This window comes from Bubalus bubalis, chromosome 4 (genome assembly GCF_019923935.1).
Source record: "Bubalus bubalis isolate 160015118507 breed Murrah chromosome 4, NDDB_SH_1, whole genome shotgun sequence".
NCBI classification, from domain to species: Eukaryota; Metazoa; Chordata; class Mammalia; order Artiodactyla; family Bovidae; genus Bubalus; species Bubalus bubalis.
Genome location: NC_059160.1, coordinates 108983870 through 109008083, shown reverse-complemented (window position 1 = coordinate 109008083; position 24214 = coordinate 108983870). Strand labels below are relative to the sequence as shown.

At 39.1% G+C, this 24214-nt stretch overlaps 1 protein-coding gene across 14 annotated transcripts in view; it reads right to left on the bottom strand.

Moving 5' to 3' along the window:
* Positions 1-24214, bottom strand: part of PPFIA2 (PTPRF interacting protein alpha 2) — a 493970-nt gene that overhangs the window by 135733 nt on the left and 334023 nt on the right. For all 14 annotated transcript variants that reach the window (XM_044941884.2, XM_044941885.2, XM_044941887.2 and 11 more), the window contains one exon: positions 14136-14252. In XM_044941884.2, the coding sequence (XP_044797819.1) occupies positions 14136-14252 (117 nt within the window). The remainder of the gene's footprint in view (positions 1-14135; positions 14253-24214) is intronic.

Here is a 24214-nt window from a genome sequence, read left to right as displayed (position 1 = left end):
GCTTTTTGCTTCTTTTCTTTTCACACCTATTTGTAAATTGGAAGTGGTCAAACAGGAGATGGCAAGAGTGAACGTTGACATTCTAGGAATCAGAGAACTAAAATGGACTGGAATGGGTGAATTTAACTCAGATGACCATTATATCTACTACTGCGGGCAGGAATCCCTTAGAAGAAATGGAGAAGCCATCATGGTCAACAAAAGAGTTTGAAATGCAGTACTTGGATGCAATCTAAAAAACGACAGAATGATCTCTGTTTGTTTCCAAGGCAAGCTATTCAATATCACAGTCATTCAAGTCTATGCCCCAAGCAGTAACGCTGAAGAAGCTGAAGTTGAACGGTTCTATGAAGACCTACAAGACCTTTTAGAACTAACACCCCGAAACGATGTCCTTTTCATTATAGGGGACTGGAATGCAAAAGTAGGAAGTCAAGATACACCTGGAGTAACAGGCAAATTTGGCCTTGGAATACAGAATGAAGCAGGGCAAAGACTAATAAAGTTTGCCAAGTGAATGCACTGGTCATAGCAAACACCCTCTTCCAACAACACAAGAGAAGACTCTACACATGGACATCACCAGATGGTCAACACCGAAATCAGATTGATTATATTCTTTGCAGCCAAAGATGGAGAAGCTCTATACAGTCAGCAAAAACAAGACCAGGAGCTGACTGTGGCTCAGATCATGAGCTCCTTATTGCCAAATTCAGACCTAAATTGAAGAAAGTAGGGAAAACCACTAGACCATTCAGGTATGACCTAAAGCAAATTCCTTATGATTATACAGTGGAAGTGAGAAATAGATTTAAGGGACTAGATTTGATACATAGAGTGCCTGATCAAGTATTGACTGAGGTTCATGACATTGTACAGGAGACAGGAATCAAGACCATCCCCATGGTAAAAAAAAAAAAGCAATGTATCATAGAGGTGACTATTCTCCCAAAATTCATTTATTTACTTAAGCAATTCCAATGGAAATATGATAGGGTTTTAAAATGGGACTTCAAAAACTGTTATAATAATTAAGCTTTAATAATCAGGATTTAGGTAATACTAGTTAAAATAGTGTGCCATTTAATTATTTAACATATTCTTATTGGGCTTCCTTGGTGGCTCAGATGGTAAAGAATCTACCTGCAATGCAAGAGACCCAGGTTCCACCCCTAGGTCATGAAGACTCCCTGGAGAAGGGAATGGCTACCCACTCCAGCATTCTTGCCTGGGGAAGTCCATGGACAGAGGAATCTTGTGAGCTACAGTCCATGGGGTTGCAAAGAGTTGGACACAACTGAGGGACTAACACTTTCATACTTTCACTTTCAGAGCTTACCACATGCCAGGAGCTGTTTTAGGTACTTAAGCCTGATCAGAAATAAAACAGAAACTTTAAACTTCATGGAGTTTATTCTTAGCTAGAGCGACAGACTATAAATTATAGGTATTATAAATAAATGAATTATACTCTATATTAGAATATGTTAATGGCACTTGAATAAAGGCTTGATGCAAGAGAGGGAAATAGCTACACAGATATCTGGGAGAAGGGCATTCTAGACAGAGGTGAGATCAAGTCATTAATCAACAGGAAAATGGTACTGGCGAAGCTATTTGTAGGGCAGGAATAGACACAGACATAGAGAACAGATCTGCGGACACAGTGGAGGAAGGAGAGGATGGGATGAATTGAGAGAGTAGCACTGAAACATACATTGTCATATGTAAGTGTCCATTGGAAGGACTGATGCTGAAGCTGAAACTCCCAATACTTCGACCACCTGATGCGAAGACCTGACTCATTGGGAAAGACCCTGATGCTGGGAGGGATTGGGCGCAGGAGGAGAAGAGGACGACAGAGGATGAGATGGCTGGATGGCATCACCACCTCGACGGACATGAGTTTGAGTGAACTCCGTGAGTTGGTGATGGACAGGGAGGCCTGGCGTGCTGTGAATCATGGGATCGCAAAGAGTCGGAAACGACTGAGCGACTGAACTGAACTGAATTGAAAATAGATAGCCAGTGGGAAATTGCTGTATAACAGAGGAAGCTCAACCTAGAGGGGTAGGATGTGCTGGGGGGATGGGAGGGAGGATCAGGAGAGAAGACATATGTATACTTATGGCTGATTCACAATGTGGTATAGCAGATATCAACTGCCATAAAGAAGTCAACAGGAGGCCAGTGTAGCTGGGGTGAGGGAAGAGATGAAGTCAGAAGATAAGGGAAGTCACATGATGTAGTGGGCATGCTTCATTGCTCAGTCCGTTTCTACTCTTTGCCATCCCATGCAGTGTGTAGCCTGCCAGGCTTCTCTATCCATGGAATTCTCCATGCAAGAATACTGGAGTGGGTTGCCATTTCCTACCCCAGGGGTCTTCCCAAACCAGGGATTGAACCCATGTCTCTTGCAGCTCCTGTTACTACCATACCATCCCCATAAATCATGTAGAGTCTTGTAGTAAATAGGAAATGTTTGCAGTTTCGAACATATGATTGACATGTTCAGATTTAGGTTTTAAAAATCATTGATTCATGCTATGTTAAAAAATAGACAGTAAGAGCCCATGAGAGAAGCAGAGAACCTTGGAAGGAGTCTGACTACAATAATCCAGGTGAGAGATGATAGTGGTTTAGAGCCGAGTGCTAACTGGAGGTGGTGAGAAGTGGCAGATTTTAGACATATTTTGAAAGTAGAAGAAACAGAATTTCTTTACAGCTTGATGTGTGGTATGAGACATAGGTGGCTCAGATGGTAAGGAATCCGCCTGCAACGTGTGAGACCTGGGTTAGATCCCTGGGTTGGGAAGATCCCCTGGAGAAGGGAACAGCTACCCACTCCAGCATTCTGGCCTGGAGAATTCCATGGACTGTATAGTCCATGGGGTCGCAGAGAGTCGGATGTGACTGGGTGACTTTCACTTTCATGAGACATAGGGAAGACCTGAGAATAATTCCAAATTCTTTTGATTGAGCAACTGGAAATCTGAGTTTTGCATCATCTGAGATAGAGCAGATGCAGGGAATTTTGGAGGGGAATTTCAAAAGATAAGTTTTTTGACATTTTAAGGTTCAATGTCTTTTAGATATATTAGTGGAGATAGATGTTCAATAGGCAAGTGAATATATATGCTTGGTTGTAGGGTCTGAACTAGAAGTAAAGATTTATAAGTTATTCACACACAGATAGCATTTATGATCAAAATCACTGAGAGAAAAGATGGAGGACTAAACTCTGGATTATCCGACATTAAGAATTCAAGAAGAAAACAGGAAGTAACTCTATTTAAATAGAGTATAATCTATTAAAAAACACTGAACTACTATGCTGTACATCTGAAACTAATATTAGTATAATATTTGCATCAACTATACTTCAATAAATAAATAAATATTAGAGCAAGTCTGACCATGAGAATGTAATCTTTCTGGAATCTGAAGAAATCTTGGCAAGTATATAGGAGTTTCCACTTTATGGGAATAGGAGTTTAAAGCAAATTTAATGTAACTCTCAGGATAAAATACTCTCATTGAACATGAATATCTAGATGCTTTAAAAAAAATCAAGAAGAATATGATCCAGGAAAGGAGACTGAGAAAGAATAACTGGTGGGGTAACAGAAAAACAGAGAGTATACTTTCCTATACTGTAAATGAAAAATAAAAATGAACCTAGAAGGAAAGAGTAAATTAAACAGCTCTGCATGCACGCATGTACTCTCAGTCGCTCAGTCATGTCCGACTCTTTGTGACTCCATGGACCGTAGCCCACCAGGGTGCTCTGTCCATGGGATAGTCCAGGTAAGAACACAGGAGTAGGTTGACATTTCCTCCTCCAGGGGATCTACCCAAGGATCAAACCCTCATCTCCTATGTCTCCTGCATCAACAGGTGTATTTTTTACCACTCAGCTACCTAGGAAGCCCTGAAACAACTATGACGTTAACTCAAAAAGGGCTGAGCATTGGTCACTTTATTTAGCAATATAAAATCAGAGATGATGGTAACAGGAGATGTTCCTGTGCAGTGATGGAGCAAAGACCTTCCTGGGGTAGGTTCATAAAGAAAGCAATTGTGGACAGTGAGTAGACCACTATTTTGAAGAACTTTGCTACACAGGGGAGTAAAAAATGAAGCAATAGCTGATTGTATAAGTAGGACCAAAAAAGAATTTAAGTTGAAGAACTTAGTGTGTTACAACAATGGGATATATGAAGGAAAAAAACTGAAGACAAAGGAAAGCACAGTAAGAATTGCTGGAGAAGGACATGTGACTAAGGGGACTTTGCTGATGGCTCAACAATAAAGAATCCACTTGCAGAGGAGGAGACACAAGAGAGGTGGGTTCAATCCCTTGTGGAAAGAAGCCCTTGGAGGAGAAAATGGCAACCCACTCCAGTACTCTTGTCTAAAAAATCCTGTGGACAGGGGAGCCTGTTACATTGCAGGCCAAAGGGTCGCAAAGAGTTGGACACAGCTGAACATGAGCACGCACACCTGACCAGATGACTGGCAAACATTGACATGGGTGTCACAAAGTTTTCTTCTTATGAGGTCTTTTTTTTAAAGTTCTTAAAGGCTTATGCTTCTGTCTAAAAAGCTCTTTCATGCTTCTAGGTACCCAGCCAGATTTCAGACTTCAGAAATAGTCATATATTTCAAAATTCATGAAATCATGTAGTTTTCAGTGATACCTTTTCCACCCATGTTCACTTTTATATTTATATACTTGTTACACTATTTATCTTGGCTCCTCCTTCTCACAAGCTATGTGACTTTAGAGCCAATAATCCTTGCTCTATAAATCTTACAGGGTTATTACAGAGATCAAGTAAAACAACTATATAAAAGCACTTTTGGAAACTAAAGGGCTTTACAAAAGTTATTTATCTTGTTCTCATTGGCATGTAGCCCTTTTGTTAATGAGGTTTACGGACAACTTTGAAGAACAGTCTGCCTGTCTTTATAAGTCCAGAGCCACCATTAGGGAATATTTTTCAGAATACTCATCTTGGCATGTGCAATTCTCCTGAGGATTAATAAGATTTTTGGTCACACAAATTTAGGAAACACTGAATAGTATTAACATGTAGTACTGGGGAATTTGAATAAATACTACAGTAAAGATAACAGTTCAAAATTGTATAGCATAATATATCTTAATATTCTCATCCCCAAGAAATCTCTTTTTGGGGGGAAATGGGTTCTATAAAACACCCATTATATTTCTGGAGAACTATTGCTTTATGAGAAATATTAAGATGGATAAACCCTACCAAAATGAAAAATAAAATTAGGTCAATTGCAGAACATCTGAATGATAGACTTAAAAATTCTCCTGAATTGGCTTAAAGATTGGACAAAACAATGCCGAGGGAAGGAAAAGTACTTGTTCTTCTTTATATCCCTATATGAAAACAGAGTCCTTGGCGCAAAATAGACACTCAAATTATACCAATAGGACAGAGGTAGATGAACAAATTTTCTGTCAAACTCTTGTGAATCAGTCAGCCTTTTAAAGTCTGAAATTATCCTCCTTCAGCAAAGATGTGTTTATCCTGCTTCCCCTGGATCTGGGCTAATGACACAAATGATACTAAATCTGTTATTAAAGATAAAGGAGTCAATTTTACTTCCCATCTATTAAAAGTACAGTGAAATATAAAAACCCAGTCACTGGATTCAAAGGATTTGTTTTGAACTTACTAAGTTCTCATACAACATTAGAGGTCTTCCCTCATAGCTCAGTTGGTCAAGAATCCACCTGCAATGCAGGAGACCCTGGTTCGATTCCTGGGTCAGGAAGATCCACTGGAGAAGAGATAGGCTGCCCACTCCAGTATTCTTGGGCTTCCCTTGTGGCTCAGCTGGTAAAGAATCCACCTGCAATGTGGGAGACCTGGATTCAATCCCTGGGTTGGGAAGATCCCCTGGAGAAGGGAAAGGCAACCCACTCTAGTATTCTGGCCTGAAGAATTCCATGTACTCTGCTTCCCTTGTAGCTCAGTCAGTAAAGAATCTGCCTGCAGGGCAGTAGAACCAGGTTCGATCCCTGGGTTGGGAAGATCCCCTGGAGAAGGAAATGGCAACCCACTCCAGTATCCTTGCCTGGAAAATCTCATGGACACAGGAGCCTGGTGGGCTGCAGTCCATGGTATCGCAAAGAGTCAGGCATGACTGAGCGACTTTCACTCACAACACTAGAAGATTTTTGCTTCTTATTTTTGCCATTGTTTATAAAAGATGGCTTTTGGTTATAATCTTCCTCTCCAACTCAGCTCCTATTAAGTTGATACAGGGTAACTTCCTGTGCATATGGATGAACCATGAAACAGCCTAACCTTGCCTCTTCTGGGCCCTCTTCTAGCCAATCATAGACTTCTGGGCCACTCCAGCCTTATATATGTAAGGCTATATTTGGACCCTCTATTTCCTGGGAGGTGCACCAATCCCCAAATGACAAATTCATAAATCTCATCCTTTTGTTTGGCTCCAGTGCTTAAAAATTCAATTGATGGATAAAAGGGAATTGTATACTTTATTATAATGTTATTATGAGGAATTACATCACTGCATAGGGGATCAACACAGAAGAAACTATTCTGTTAGGGCTGCACCTTTTCTGGCTCAGTCATGTCTGACTCTTTGTGACCCATGGACTGTAGTCCACCAGGCTCCTCTGTCCATGGGATTTCCCAGCAAGAATACTGGAGTGGGTTGCCATTTCCTCCTCCACGGAATCTTTCCTACCCAGGGATCAAATCTAGGTCTGGAGTCTCCTGCATTGACAGCTGAATTCTTTACCACTGAGCCATCTGGGAAGCCTGATTAAGAGGTTAAAAAAAAAATTCCAAGGATAATTACCTTTGAAACAGAGAAGAAATTGGAGCTTACCAATTAATAAAATGAGACACAATTAAGAAAGAACTGAATTTTCTGATGAATAGTTACTGAAAGTAGTTGACATGGGGTGAGGAAAGCATATAAAAATTGGCAAAATACAATTAATTATTGGAGATATCCCTATGGATGAGGGATTTCAGCTGTAACATACTAGTGATCTTTAAAAGAATGGCATTTGTGTTAAAGGTCTTTTATAGTATTTTTTAAAATAGATATATAGTATATTCATAAGCCAAACATTCAAATGTGTAGCTAATAGGTTTGTGTGAGACTATGTAGAATCTGCTATTACAGTATTTCATAATACAGTGCCATGGTATGAGGAAATGAAGCCTTCTGTCATCACTGAGGAGCACATTGCTCACAAAGCTATATTAACTTTTTCTTTTTTTTAATTTTATTTTATTTTTAAACTTTACAAAATTGTATTAGTTTTGCCAAAAATCGAAATGAATCCGCCACAGGTATACATGTGTTCCCCATCCTGAACCCTCCTCCCTCTTCCCTCCCCATACCATCCCTCTGGGTCGTCCCAGTGCACCAGCCCAAAGCATCCAGTATCGTGCATCAAACCTGGACTGGCGACTCGTTTCATACAATAACCCTGTGTACGAGACAGCAAAAGAGACACTGATGTATAGAACAGTCTTATGGACTCTGTGGGAGAGGGAGAGGGTGGGAAGATTTGGGAGAATGGCATTGAAACATGTATATTAACTTTTTCTAAGTGCCCATTTTTGTTATTGGTGGTTCAGTGTAAAACAGTCTTGCATCACTAAAAATCCACAAAACCCTTAATTTTGGTAAAGGCACATTCCATATTTCATCTTTTATAAAACTTCAGTGTCCTTTATGCACAGAATGCAACCATTAGACACTTAATTGCTAGATTTTTTGATCTGAGTATTATTCTTGCCACTGATCCTTCATTTTGTTTTATGTGTTTTTGGCCAAAGCTCTTCTGCCTACCTGGCAGGAATTAAAGAACTGAAAAAAATGCAAACAAAAGTCTGTTTCTGATTTTATATTGACTCAGCTTGCACATTTACATTGATTGTTACCCAATTATTTTGTTGCATTTTATTAAAGAACAGTCACGAATTAATGTCAAATTCTGCTGCTGCTGCTGCTGCTGCTAAGTCGCTTCAGTCGTGTCCGACTCTGTGCGACCCCATAGATGGCAGCCCACCAGGCTCCCCCGTTCCTGGGATTCTCCAGGCAAGAACACTGGAGTGGGTTGCCATTTCCTTCTCCAATGCATGAAAGTGAAAAGTGAAAGTGAAGTCACTCAGTCATGTCCGACCCTCAGCAACCCCATGGACTGCAGCCTTCCAGGCTCCTCCTTCCATGGGATTTTCCAGGCAAGAGTACTGGAGTGGGTTGCCATTTCCTTCTCCAGAATGTCAAATTCTAAGAGGAATGAATAATGAGAGCAGCGCTGTTGGAAAGGGAAGCACTAGCTTGGCTCACTAAGAGTACCTAAGTGCAAAGTGGGGTGACAAGCAGAGAAGCTTGAGAGCTGAGAAGAGGTCAGCCAGTTGGGAAAGGATCTCCTATGACATGCCAAGGATGCATTGTGTGATCACTTGAAAGATCGGCCATCCACTTCACCCTGAGCTCTGAGAAGAACGACAGTAATCTCTTAGTCACTAATGAACAACAAACATGAAAATGTATTGTGTCAAGTGTAACTACTGGTTTGTGAGACTTCAGTTTCACACACAGACACACACACACACACACACACACACACACATATATACACACACACACACACACATATGAACATAAAAGTACATCGTAAAATGTTGCAACTGAATTACATTTTTTACAGTGGGTAGCAGACAGGTGGGTCCTTAGTGTTTGTGGCAAAAGAACAAAGAAGCTTACATTCCATAAATCCAAATATGTAACAATTTTTTATTTGACAGTCAAATAAAAAATCATCCCACTATCTTCCTTGAAATACCTTTCACACTGACTTTTAGGCTAGATCCTAATGAATAATTCTAATGAAGTTCCACAGCAGAGCTTAGTTACCCAGATATGCCCTAGACTGTAGCCTGCTTCTCTTCCCAGCCTCAGCTCCTTCCAGAATCCCGGTCTGCTTTATCTGCATAAACAGTGCTTCTAAAAACACATGTCCCTTAGCCTCTTCTGAGGTCCACTGGAGTGTGGGCAGAGACAGACGTTGTTCCTAGGAAGAAACTCACAAAGGCTCTGGAGGGCAAGGTCTGTTTGATCTGAAAGTCTGGGCTGCTAGGAACTTGGCGGGTTGTCAAGAAGAGGTGCTGCTCTGACTCACACCTGTGCAACTTCTGCCTGTGCCCATCCTCAGAGAGGGGCACGAGGGGCCAGAGGAAGACCCCGCTCAACTGTGGACCCCTCTTGCCTAGGTTTAAAAACCATACTCATAGCAGTCAAAATTTGTAAATGCTACTGTCTTGAAGCCCCTGTTCAGACTGAAAAAGAATATAACTGGGAGATTTGGGGGGGAAAAAATTTGAAGAATTTTTTAAAAAGCACACTCTTAAATAGAATAGAATAATTCTAGAAAACAAGTACATATGTATAATTATGAAAGACTAAAAGTTCAGAAAAAAAATAATATTGGATTAGAATGACTTTCCAGAAACCAATAATAACACCTAGAGAAAGCATCCTGGCATGAAGGAACATGAGAGCACAGAGGAGGTGAGAAGACCAAAGTTCTGGTCCTACTCTGGACAAATAAGTCACTTAATCTAAGCAGACCTCAATTTCATTGGCTATAAAATTAAGAAAAGGCAAAAAAATCTCTAACTGGTTCAGAAGTCTGATATGAGAAAAAATGATAAATGGCTATAAAGATGTAGTACAAATGATTTGTTAAAAAATATCTAATCAAGATGCTTCCACGTTTAAAATTCTTCCCATTGCTCTGAAAATACTGCAGCCAACAAGACCGATCGTTAATGGTCTGGCACACACCCTGCTCCCGTGTGCCGTGTCCCCTGCTTCTCCCTCTCCTGACAACTAGGCTCCTTTTTTCCCAAGAATGTGCCCAAGAAGTTCTTTCCCCCTGTTGGAGCATGTGCACTTAGCGTTGCCTTCGTTTCAAGAACTCTTGACGCTTTTCCACGGACTCCCTGTGCTCTTTCAGGTTCCAGTTCAAACACCACCTCTTGAGAAACCATTCAGTGCCCTGCCTACTTAGCAACCTTCACATCGACCTTGTACCTGCCCTGTGATCACACTTATTTCCCTTTATGTGTATGTGCTTATTTTACTTACCTCTGCCCTATTCATTAGCATTCCAACCACCCAGAACAGAACCTATTTCTGAGCACTTCAGTAAGTTCACCACTAAAAATTTACTGAAAAATCAATGACCATGAGAACCCGGTATTAATAAATATAATGACCGTAGTGCTTATCTATTGCTTGTTTTCCTAACAACGAAGTTACAAGCAAGGCATGACTGCTGCTGCTGCTGCTAAGTCGCTTCAGTCGTGTCCGATTCTGTGTGACCTCATAGATGGCAGCCCACCAGGCTTCCCCATCCCTGGGATTCTCCAGGGAAGAACACTGGAGTGGGCTGCCATTTCCTTCTCCAATGCATGAAAGTGAAAAGTGAAAGAAAAGTCGATGAGTCGTGTCCGACTTTTAGTGACCCCATGGACTGCAGCCTACCAGGCTCCTCCATCCATGGGATTTTCCAGGCAAGACTACTGGAGTGGGGTGCCATCGCCTTCTCCGAAGGCATGACTAGTTACTTGTAACTGATGTTCAGGGAGGTTGTAGCATAAGGACACCCAGCTACTATTTAAATGGCACAGACAGGATTTGAATCCAGGTTTACTGACTTCAACCAAATTACTATTCCATGCTGCTTCACTGACACCTCCTATCACAACTGATGCATCTCTCCTTTAAAATCTATTATCATTTTTGACATCACTTTATTCATCACGTTTTGCAATATTAATTTGGGCAGATTATTTTCACTCCTGCAAAGTTTAGTGACTATGTCTTCTGAATCTCAATCACTGTCTAACATTGTATAGCAAACATTTTCAGCTGAAAAAAATAATTGCAAGTAGAGTTATAAGTCAGGAGCATTATTACCTCTTTTACCAGAGCAGTGTGTTTACTAAATTTTTTCCACACATTAACTCCCCTGTAGAAAGCAACAGGAAGAAACTTATTGGTCCTAGTCTGAACTTTTAATGAGGTAAAATTTAGTGTTCTGAAAAATTGTTATTATCCTTTGGATATTTATGTTCTTCTAGAACAACCGATTAAATGTGTGGCAAAAAGAAACAGACTTGTTTCAGTTAAACTTATTTTTTCTTTTCATTTTTACTTTTTACATGTTGGTAATAATTACACAACTTTTCTATGAGTAATAGGCCTGTTTCAGAGTGTGCTTTGTAAGACTATTTTTATCAACTATTTTGTCAACAGAGTGTTCAAGCCACTGACGTAAAACATCTCCTCTTGGTTAATAACCCACTCTGACCATGTAATTTAAATAACTTTACTGCCCTAAACAAAGAGTAATCCTTGTGACTAGGATTTACCAGTCACTTTCTGACAGTTCCACAGCATCTAGTAATAGTTTTGTGTTTTCCTTCCCAACAACCACTTTGCAATTTATACACGAATACTCCAGTCATCCTACACTGATAACCTTCATTACACAGACACTCCCCCAAATAATCTCTTTTCCTTTGCTTTAACATACTTTCTGAATACTCTGTATAGAAAAATTAAGTGTAAGGAATTAAATTACAACCTTATAACACTTGTTATTCAATGGTATTAACACACTTTAAATAATCCTGTTAGAAGGGATACTTTTGAAAAGATTTATAATGTTCATCTATATAATTTAAGTGTTTATATAAGGATGATAAAATAATACTTATTTTAGGATTATGTTTCAGGATAGGTACATGATATTTTGAAATACCCTAGTATATCACTACTCTGAGCATTTGGCAATCACTCTTCCTACAATTCAGGGAAATTGAAAAACAGAATACTGTTAATTACAATATTTAAAAATCTTTAATGCATTTACATCCATTCTTTACACCCATTTAAAAAGAGTGAGTTAGCAATGGCACAGAGTTTCTCTTCTGCACTGGCTGAAAAGCCTTCACCCAGAACTGGAAGGCAAAGATCGTTAAAAATAAGTTCTTAGGGTTTTAAAATACTCAGAATCCTCCACATATACACCACCATCTTTTGAGTCCAACGGAGACAAACATCATTTATTTGTAGGTTCTCATTCTAATTCTGTAATTAGGTAATTAATCTGACATCAATTGTCTTACATTCTATAATGCCTGAATATTTAGGGTTTATATTTCAAAGAAATAAATTTGAAAACAAAATACATGTATGAATACTGCTCACTCCCCAGAAGTACTAGAGAAATGCTTTAAGCACAAAATGGTTTGTTAGCAAATAGATCTGGTCTTAAACTTTTTATACCTTTGAAAGCATATTTTTCAAATTTTAGTTTGGATTAGCATAATGTGGCATCGTTATATTTTGAAGATTTCTAAGAAAAAGCCTAAATGACCATAAAGTTCATTTTCACATTCAAAACAGTGTGATTATGTAATTCTCTGAGAAAAGGTATATCACTGTATCACTGATGACATAATTAAACTGAAACAGTAATAGAAAAATGACATGCTAGTTTCCTAAACTGAGTATTTCATGTAGATGCCTTATTCTTGAGAGCTTGGTGGTTTATTTACTGAGTTAATGTCAGTTAAGTTATCTAAAGAAAAGAGAAATAAGTTTTACTCAAATTTGAAATATAGTTCATGAAATCTGGCTGTCAGATTGTAGCTTATTTTTAATACCTAGCTTAAGATTTCTATAAAATACATGGATAAAGGCTAAAATACTAAGGCCTTAAAAGAGTTGTTTGCTTCTCAGCTACCAGAATTGATGGCGTTCCTGGGAAATTAGTTTGATTTACTTGACTTCTTTTGCTTTAACACTTAAAGGAGGAAACATAAGAAGCCCCTTTACTTGTTTCAGTTGGAGAAATGAGGAAATGTGGAATTTATTTTATGGTAAGAAGTCTAGGGCTTCCCTGGTGGCTCAGCAGTAAAGAATCCACCTGCAATGTAGGAGATGCAGAGATGTAAGCTTGATCCCTGGGTTGGGAAGATCCCTTGGAAAAGGATATGGCAACTCACTCCAGTATTCTTGCCTGGAAAATACCATGGACAGGAGCCTGGCGGGCTACAGTCCGTGAAGTCTCAATGAGTTGGACACGACTTAGTGACTAGACAACAAAGGTCCAGTACTATTTGTATGGTGGTCCAGTCACTTACTTCTTAATCTCTATGTTTTAAAACCTCTTGATATTCACAATGATACCAGTTTAGATACCTGCTTCATGAGCTCTTGATGATTAAGGAGCTCAGCCACCCAAAGCTATAACTTGCAAACACCCAGGAGATGGTCCAAGCCTCATGCGCAGGATGTACAAATACCCATATTTAATATTCATGTGATTCCAGATCTACCAGCATCTGACCTTCTTTCTCTTGGGCTGGGAGCAAGTGGTTCAGCACAGAAAAGTGCAGAAAGGCGCCAGAAGAGACTGTTGGTTTCCTTGACCTTGGTCTATGCCCCACCCACAAGGAAAATCAATTCCTTCTAAAAAAATAGCTAAAGTTGGATGACTTCAGATATCCTTTCATGTAATTTCTCATTAACAGAGGTACTGCTAGAGTACCTCTAGCATCAAACACATGGAAAATGAAAAGTCAACTAAGATATTATCAACATTTTTTGCAGTGATAGGCCACAGATAAGTCACCAATTATACATAGAACCACTTATAAATCAAACTTATTTTACTTTAAACAGTCCTGTATATATATTACTAATATATATATACACAGACATATTTATTCAATTATAGATCTGTTCAGTCAGATATATAATTAAATTCTTCTTAAGAGAATCAAGTTAATAACAAGTATATTTGAATTATATTTATGTGGATAAATATATATATGTGCAAATCCACACACATAATATTTTTGAGAAAATCAGACTATGAGCAATTAATGATAAGGGAAATCATAAGGCACTTTTGACCAAGTCAAAACATAGTGTTTATTACAAGAATTACACAGATATTTCATATTCCTGTCAAACGGTATAGCAAGCACACATTTGCATGTAAGAGCATGTCATATGCATGATACCTTTTCATGGACTTTCTGGCCAGGTTCCATCCCTTCAAGATGTTCAGATTCTGTGGACCCCTCACTTGATACCATTTTCCTTTGTATATGAACATTTTGTTCACGCAAGGCCACAATCTGCAAAATAAAACCACCGTGCCTTTAAAATCTAAAATACCAACATGAAGTATACAAAAATTGAGCTTACTTGAATGTGGTTAAGAACTAGTGAATACAAACAAATAACCATAAAATAACCGTTAAATTTTACTCATTATTTCATAAATATTTCTAAAATTTAGATTAGCATTTTAAAAAATATTTATAATATTTATGCAATGTAAAATTTACTTAAAATATTTTCTAGTTGGAAAATGGAAAAAGTTTGAAATGTTTCTAAAGTGGTAGGATCCATGAGTTTTTAACTCTGAAATTACTTCTTAGTTTATGAAATGCAATAAAATTTGTATTAGTCTGAATCCTTAAAGTATAAAAAAAAATAAGACTGAATACTGAAGACCAATTATGAGCACATTCATCTTCCCTAAGAGACAGTACATGTGCAGTTTTAAAACAAGCAAATAAGTAAGCTGGACTTAATTTTGTACCACTGCCATAAGCACTTAGATTTAAATTGGTCTTCTGTCATTATTTTAACAGTCATTATCTTAGTAGTTCTAGTCCAAATATAGTTAATTTACAAAAAGAATTCTCAGAAGGCAATTAATTCTTGTAAAACCTTAGCTCAGTTTGATACACATGATACTTTGAACTAAGAAACAGATTCTCAGATAGTTGCAGTTTAAGTGATCTTAATAATGTACAGAGTGGATGATCATGTTCTAGCATTTTAAAATGGTGTTTTAAAATATATTTGCTATTTATACATATTATTTCAAAAGTACTTTACATTATATCAATACCACAAATTAGTCATTTCTTAGCAAGTTGTATTATAATGTCAACTCAGATATTGAGTCAGTATTGGTTCTAGGGGAAATGAATGTCCATAGTATTCAGTACACAATAAATATGGAATCATATTAAACTTATATGTTGAAATTATAAGATGAACATGTCACATAGACAAATAATTATCCAGTAAGCAAAAGACATCAAGAGACTGGTCATTCATCCTACTGTCTGCCCCTGCCGCTTGTATGCCAGCGGTGTATTCCTGAGAAACAGTGATTGTGCACATGACCTCCAGCAGTTCAACACATTTCTTAAGGGCATATCAACATAATGAAGAACAACTCTGAAAAGGTGCATCCCTCTTGCAGTACTGCGATCACCAAATAATTGGTTCCCTAAAAATACCATTCTTGCCCACCTACAACCTATCCTCCACAAAGCAGCCAGTCATCTTCTAAATTTAAGCTATATTGTATCTCTCTTTAGCTTTCCAAACAACCTCTCTGTTTTTCCCTGTTTAGCATAATTTTAAACTTCTTGACCTTCAGGATCCTTTTGACTACAATGGCTTCCTTTCAGTCCCTCAAACAGACTGGAGTCTTTCTCACTCAGAACTGAGGAACTTGCTCATCTTCCCATCTGAAGCATTCTTCCCCAGCTCAGATTACACCTGACACAGTCATATTTCAAAACTCAGCAGAAAAACATGCTCCTCCGAGAAAGTGTACCTAACCATTATATGTTTTATAATATTGCTTGCTAAGTCACTCCAGTCGTGTCCGACTCTGTGCGACCCCATAGACGGCAGCCCACCAGGCTTCCCCGTCCCTGGGATTCTCCAGGCAAGAACACTGCAGTGGGTTGCCATTTCCTTCTCCAATGCATGAAAGTGAAAAATGAAAGTGAAGTCACTCAGTCGTGTCCGACCCTCAGCGACCCCATGGCCTGCAGCCTTCCAGGCTCCTCCATCCATGGGATTTTCCAGGCAAGAGTACTGGAGTGGGGTGCCATTGCCTTCTCTGGTTTTATAATATATCTGTGTTTATTTCAGTGTGCATCTTACTCATTAAAATCTAATATTTTATTCCTTTATTTACTTACTCACTTTGCTTGTTTATTTAGCTAGCAGAAGTCCTAATGACATCTCATGGGAAAATAATTTTCAAAGGAATACCTTATCGAAAACAACATTTTCAAATGAAACAGCACATTACATTAGTATGTGCAAGGATTGAATATAAATGTTGAATTAAAAAATGAATGGGTATGGAAAACCAAAGAATATAGATCTAACTTATTCAGAAATAACCATAGATAAAGATTTAGAGTGCTTAAGAATCTTCAGGGACATTCCTCTCATGTTGGCATAGAAATGAATTACATCAAAGGAAAAACAGGAGTGAAATAGTCTCTGAATATATCATTTTTATATTACATTCTTAACATCTTGTCTCTTGCAGAAAGGAATAATACTATAGTACTATCAGTACATAATAAAACTTTATTATGAATTTTTTAAAAAATTAAAGAATTGTATATTGAGATCTTACTAAGACAACATCCAGCACCAATGTTAGTCGCTCAGTCGTGTCTGACTCTTTGCAACTCCATGGACTATAGACCACCAGGTTCCTCTGTCCATGGAATTCTCCAAGAAAGAATACTGGAGTGGGTAGCATTCCCTTCTCCAGGGGATCTTCCCGACTCAGGGATCAAACTAGTCTCCTGCATTGCAGGCAGATTATTTATCATCTGAGCTACCAGGGAATCCCAGATAACATTCATGACTTAACAAATAATGTTAAGGCAAAGGTAACAATTAATTTAAAAATTCTTTGCATTTTCTTCCATTATTTAATTTACTCAGAAGTGAAGAGAGACCTTTTAAAAAAATTTCTCACTTTACAGAATAACTTCCATTTGTATAGTAATTCAGATAAATATCAAATATATCCTAGTACCTAAAATAAAGTGGTCATCTGTAAAGATTTACTGAAATGACTCAGTGAAAGGATTAATTAATGACCTTAACTAAAAAAGTCAAAATGTCAAATTCATATAGAAAACTTATACCAATATGGTTGTGCCACTATGTTAAAAATTGCAAACTTCCAGTTTTTCATAACATATACCCATGATACTTCCAAGAAAGATGAACTTTTCAGCCACTAATGTGCCACTAAATCTAAATCTCACAAATTAGATTTCTGAAACTGGAGAACTGATGCAAAATCCTCTATATTCTCTATCATTCTAATATGGTTATATTCTGTTCTATTTTTGCCCAACAACAAATTATCCTAAGTAGTTCTGAAAGCAAAGCTCCGGCCTCTGATTTAATTGTAGGTGTTAATAAGCTTGATTCTTCCTTTCACACTGGGGAAAGTGAGAGGTTCTCTCCAGTGAATACTACTTTGGGGGTAGGGCTCGCTCTTCTGTGTGTGTTCAAAGAGGCAGAGAAGGTCACCTAGAAATCTGTAGCTGAAGGTAGCACAGACCTCTTTAGGAAATTCTCCTGGCTGACTTCACAAACGAATGCAGAAGGTGGCTTGGGAAGTAGTTCACAAATAGCAAGTGGAATGAAAAGCGGCTGATTCTCTGAGCTGTACTGACAGGGGATGCTCTTAAAGGGAGGGCGCAAGTGACTTGTCTGGAATACCAAAGAGGGACTGAATCCCTCATTGCTAAACTGCTAACCCTACTGCAAATAGGGTGGTGTGGTGGGCAAGAGGAATCATTTCTGGGGAGTCTCTGTAGCTTACTCAGTTGCTATGTAACTGCAAGAATGTACTGGGAACCCACCATGTTAAACTATTTTCATCTGCAAGTTAGGTCTTATGACCCACATTTAGCAAGTGATTAAATTGAGACAAAGAGAACTTAATGAGAACTAAGGAATCAAATAAAAGTCCTTATCTTTAGGTTTTCTACTCTATCACATTGTCTTGCATGGCTTTGCATTTGGGCTCTGATAAGTCAGGGGAAGTTAACAGTGGATGAGGGTGGGTAGGAAGCATTTCTTTTCCAAGTACTGTTGTCTGCCCACCCTGGGCTTCCCTGTACTTCATTGAAGTTATGGACCCCTCCCTGAAGAGAGGCACCTGTAGGCAGAACTCTGCGCGCATTTTTACGCATATCAATCCACTGAAGGCCCATGACACTCTGGTCAAGAGTCTTTCCATAATCATTTTAACTGATAAACCATGATTTGTCAAGTGTTTGTTGACCTTTGTTTTTAAATGCCCAGAATTCATTCATATTTCTCTTGGTGAAGACATCTTACATTTTCACTGGGGAATTTTCCTTCTCAGCTCTCATCCTGGACTTCCCAGGCGGTGCTAGAGGCAAAGAACCTGCCTATTGATGCAGGAGATGTAAGAGATGCTGGTTTGATGCCTGGGTTGAGAAGATCCCCTGAAGGAGGGCCTGGCAACCCACTCCAGTATTCTTGCCTGGAGAATACCATGGACAGAGGTGTCTGGTGGGCTACAGTTCATAGGGTCACAAAGAGTTGGACATGACTGAAGCAACTTAGCATGCACTCTAATCCTAGAGACACTGTCAGTCCGGCAGCCAGAGCCCATGGCAGATGGGTGAGCACATGGTCTAAGTCAGCAGCTTACTTAAGAGAAGCTTCTCGCAGAACTATAGGGTAAGAGCCTCTTTCTAGTATGGAAAGTAGGCTAGTGGGATATAATCAGAGTACTGTTTACCATCAGTTCCTCCTCATAGAGAAGCAGGTAGAAATGATGGAGCCCTGATGAACGACTTCTACTGCCGCTTTTAGCCATTTTTAATTCTATCCCTGCTGCTGCTGCTGCTGCTAAGTCGCTTCAGTTGTGTCCGACTCTGTGCGACCCCATAGATGGCAGCCCACCAGGCTCCCCCGTCCCTGGGATTCTCCAGGCAAGAACACTGGAGTGGGTTGCCATTTCCTTCTCCAATGAATGAAAGTGAAAAGTGAAAGTGAAGCCACTCAGTCATGTCTGACTCTTAGCAACCTCATGGATTGCAGCCTACCAGGCTCCTCCATCCATGGAGTTTTCCAGGCAAGAGTACTGGAGTGGGGTGCCATTGCTTATCCCTGACATCTCCATAAAATGAGCCCTAAATTTTGTCTTTGTGCTTAAACTTTGTATTGATTTTCTCTCACTTGCAACTAAAAGTGTCCTTGGAAATATAACAGGGAACATGGAAGGCAACACAGCACATTCAATATTTGAATGGGGATTTGGAAAAATGACTAAGAGTTTATGAGAGAGACAGTAGAAGACAACTTTTCAGTAGTCAGGAGAGCATGAGCTCTTTGTGTCCTGAGTACTGCAGGCTGTTTAATATTCCTGTGGCAAAACATATCTGGAAGAAGATAAAAGAATGACAGGTGACTCAGAAAGCTAAATTATTTCAACTAAAACTCAGGCATCTGTGTGATTGTTGCTCTTTAGCTTATTGGTTTGCCTTGACCCTTCTTTGGGTTTCTTGATAGCTTATTAAGCTTCTGACAGCCTGACTCTGCTTCTAGGCACTCCCAAACCCATTTTATTTCCAAGGCAACTTTCCAAGTTATGTTTTTTTTTTTTTTTTCTTTTAACTTTTGCCTCTGTCAGATTGCTTTTGGCCCTTATCAATCTCTGATAAGCTCTGATCTCACACAGTGGACTACGGCTGGTCATGGTGGCCTGTCTTCCAGTCAGGAAAATTCCCCAGTCCCCATTCCTTTATTTCTATCAGACTATTTCAAGCTTTACGGCATGCTTTACGACAGATTCTCTTCTATCCTCTTTCTTTGAAAAACAGTTTTCCTTGATGGTCTGGAGACATTCATTCATTTCACAAATATTCGTTGATATTTCACTGATGATGTATCAGGTGTTAGGGAAATTATTAGGGGGAAAAGGCAGAAACACTTTAATTCATTCTTGTTGGCTGACAGAAACTGTAAACAAAAATAAGTGGAATACATTTTTAAATGGTGATAATTGTAAAGGGAAAATTAAAGCAAGTGAAGTGAAGTCGCTTAGTCGTGTCTGACTCTTTGCGACCCCTTGGATTGTAGCCCATCAGGCTCCTCGGTCCATGGGATTCTCCAGGCATGAATACTGGAGTGGGTTGCCGTTTCCTTCTCCAGGGGATCTTCCTGACCCAGGGATCAAACCCGGGTCTCCTGCATTGTAGGCAGATGCTTTACTGTCTGAGCTACCAGGGAAGCCCAATTAAAGCAAGGGAGGGATGCAATTAGGAACTAAGTGCTTTCTGAGTATAAATCTGAATGAGAGAGAGGAAGCAATGTGGATATCTGGGAGAAAACTTTTCAGGCAGAGGGTTCAGAAAATGAAAGTCATTATTGAAAACAAAAGTCTGAGATTCATAAAAATGTTTTAGTGAGTTCTTCATATGATGTAAGATGTCTTCAAAAGATAGCTGAAAGTCGACATCTTGAAAACTGATTCCTTCAAAAGATCACTGAAAATTGATGTCTTGGAAACTTCAGGTGTCAAGAAGTGCACACAAACATGTGATTCTTAAGAGAAAGGTGATTTGGAAGAAAATAATACAGTGTATTTTGTATCTCTATGTTCTCACATTTTGGGATTTCTCAAGTGTTGGAACTATATTAATTCATCCATTGAACAAATGTTCATTGATCATTGTTCTAAGCATGAGACACCACTGGGAGAAAAGTCCTTCCCTCAAGAAGCTTACATTCTAGCAAAGGAAAGGAACAATAAGACAGGAGCAACAAACACCAACAATCTAATGAACTCTTAAAATGTGCCAAAATCTGGGCTTAACACATTATATAAATGTACTTCTTTACATCATCTTTTCATCTAGAGTATCTTTTCTTTCCAAGTTCAAGATTTCTTGAAAGCAGACCCTCCCTAAGATGAATAATTGCACACAAGTAGTTTATTTGGGAGGTGATTCCCAGAAGCATAGCATTTTTAAATATTCCTAAAAGGCCTAGGAGGAATCCTGGCCCTTCTAGTTGTTACTGGTTTCTGACTCTATTTTTTTTTTTCATTTTTCATTTACTTTTAATTGGGGGAAAATGTTGTCTGACTTTGTAAAAGTTTCTTAACCTTAAGGTCATGTTCCTCTGCTATAAAATGAGGGATAATAATACCTATGTTTTAGTGTGTTTGTAAAGTTCTTAGTCAAATATGATGTAAATTAAGTGTTTATTATGTCAATATTCATAATGTAATAATGAGGATCACCTTTATCTTCTTATTCATACTTCATGTTCTAGCTGATGAAGGATTTGCAGTCACACATACTCAAAATGCCACCTTGGCCGTATGCTTTTATATTCATTTGGAATGCTCACACATAGAGATCCTAAAACTCTTGTAAATTCCTCAGTGATAACAGTACTCATTCAGAGCATCTTTTCTTCTAATGGGGGATTCTGGGTGAGCTCCTGGATGGAGGCTCATCACCAGAAGGATCAAGTCATTATTACAAGCTTGGAACTTTTAGCTCCACCAACCATTCTCCAGACAGGGAACAGGGAAATGAATCAGTGATTAATTACTCATTCAATAAATGATTGATCATACCTATGTAATGGAGCTTTCATAAAATTCCCAAAAGTACATGGATTGGGGAACTTCCAGGTTGGTGCACATATCCACATACCGGAAAGTGATGCATCCCAACCCCACAGGGACAGAAGCTCCTGAACTCAGGACCCCCCCAGACCTTATTCATTATATATCCTTCCATCTGGTTGTTAATCTGTATCCTTTATTACTATGTTGTTCAGTTTCTAAGTCGTGTCTGACTCTTTGCAACTCCATGGACTGCAGTACTCCAGGCTCTCCCATACTTGACTAACTCCCAGAGTTTGCTCAAATTCATGTCCACCAAATCAGTGATGCTATCTAACCATCTCATCCTCTGTCTGCCCACTTCTCCTTTTACCTTCAATCTTTCCCAGCATTTAGGTCTTTTCCAATGAGCTGGTTCTTTGCATCAGGTGGCCATAAATGTAGGTAAATGTTTTCCTGAGTTCCATGAACTGCTGCAACAAATTAATCGGACCCAAGTAGGGGTTAGTGGGAGTCTCTGATTTGTACCCAATTAGCCAGAAGCACAAATGACAAATTGGACTTGCAAGTGGCATATGAAGGAGGCTGGGCGTGGTCTAGTGGAACTGAGCCCTTGACCTGTAGGATCTGATGCTACCTCCAGTGTCAGAACTGTTGGCAGTGTCAGAACTGAGTTAAACTCTAGGACATCCTGCTGGTGTTGCAGTGAAGTGCTTGGTAGGGGAAGTGTTGCTGTCAGAAGTGTTGGTAAGTATGATAGTAGTGTGAGAGTAAAGGAGAATCATAGGAGGAAGAAGAGAGTTTTTCTTACATACCTTTCCTCCTTAACTGCCTCTCATCATCTTTTATGACTTAGCAATTACAGTCAACAAGAGAGTATAAAATGCAGTACTTGGATGCAATCTCAAAAATGCCAGAATGGTCTCTGTTTGTTTCCAAGGAAAACCATTCATATCACGGTAATCCAAGCCTATGCCCCGACCAGTAATGCTGAAGAAGCTGAAGTTGAATGGTTCTGTGAAGACCTACAAGACCTTCTAGAACTTGTATATACCCCCAAAAGATGTCCTTTTCATTATAGGGGACTGGAATGCAAAGGTAGGAAGTCAAGAAACACCTGGAGTAAAAGGAAAATTTGGCCTTGGAGTACAAAATGAAGCAGGGCAAAGGCTAATAGAGTTTTGCCAAGAGAACGCACTGGTCATAGCAAACACCCTCTTCCAACAACACAAGAGAAGACTCTACACATGGACATCACCAGATGGTCAACACCGAAATCAGACTGATTATATTCTTTGCAGCCAAAGATGGAGAAGCTCTATACAGTCATCAAAAATAAGACCGGTAGCTGACTGTGGCTCAAATCATGAACTCCTTACTGCCAAATTTAGACTTAAATTGAAGACAGTAGGGAAAACCCCTAGATCATTAGGCATGACCTAAATCAAATCCCTTATGATTATACAGTGGAAGTGAGAAATAGATTTAAGAGATTAGATCAGATAGACAGAGTGCCTGAAGAACTATGGATGGAGGTTCGTGACACTGTACAGGAGACAGGGATCAAGACCATCCTCAAGAAAAAGAAATGCAAAAAAGCAAAATGGCTGTCTGAGGAGGCCTTACAAATAGCTGTGAAAAGAAGACAAGCTAAAGGCAAAGGAGAAAAGGAAAGATATACCCATTTGAATGCAGATTTCCAAAGAATACCAAGGAGAGATAGGAAAGCCTTCCTCACTGATCAATGCAAAAAATAAAGGAAAACAATAGAATGGGAAAGACTAGAGATCTCTTCAAGAAAATTAGAGATACCAAGGGAACTTTTCTAAGATGGGCACAATAAAGGACAGAAATGGTATGAACCTAACAGAAGCAGAAGATATTAAGAAGAGGTGGCAAGAATACATAGAAGAACTGTACAAAATAGAACTTCATGACCCAGATAATCACAATGGTGTGATCACTCACCTAAAGCCAGACATTCTGGAATGTGAAGTCCAGTGGGCCTTAGGAAGCTTCACTACGAACAAAGCTACTGGAGGTGATGGAATTGCAGTCGAGCAATTTCAAATCATGAAAGGTGATGCTCTGAAAGTGCTGCACTCCATATGCCAGCAAATTTGGAAAACTCAGCAGTGGCCATAGGACTAGAAAAGGTCAGTTTTCATTCAAATACCAAAGAAAGGCATTCTGAAAGGCAAAGAATGCTCAAACTACTGAACAACTGCACTCATCTCAAATGCTAGCAAAGTAATGCTCAAAATTCTCCATGCCAGGCTTCAACAGTACTAGAACCATGAACTTCCAGATGTTCAAGCTGGAGTTAGAAAAGGCAGCGTAACCAGAGATCAAATTGCCAACATCTGTTGGATCACTGAAAAAGCAATAGAGTTCCAGAAAAATATTTACTTCTGCTTTATTGACTATGCCAAAGCCTTTGACTATGTGGATCACAACAAACTGTGGAAAATTCTTCAAGAGATGAGAATATCAGACCACTTGACCTGCCTCCTGAGAAATCTGCAGGTCAGGAAGCAACAGTTAGAATTGCATATGGAACAACAGACTGGTTCCAAATCAGGATAGGAGTACGTCAAGGCTGTACACTGTCACCCTTCTTATTTAACTTAT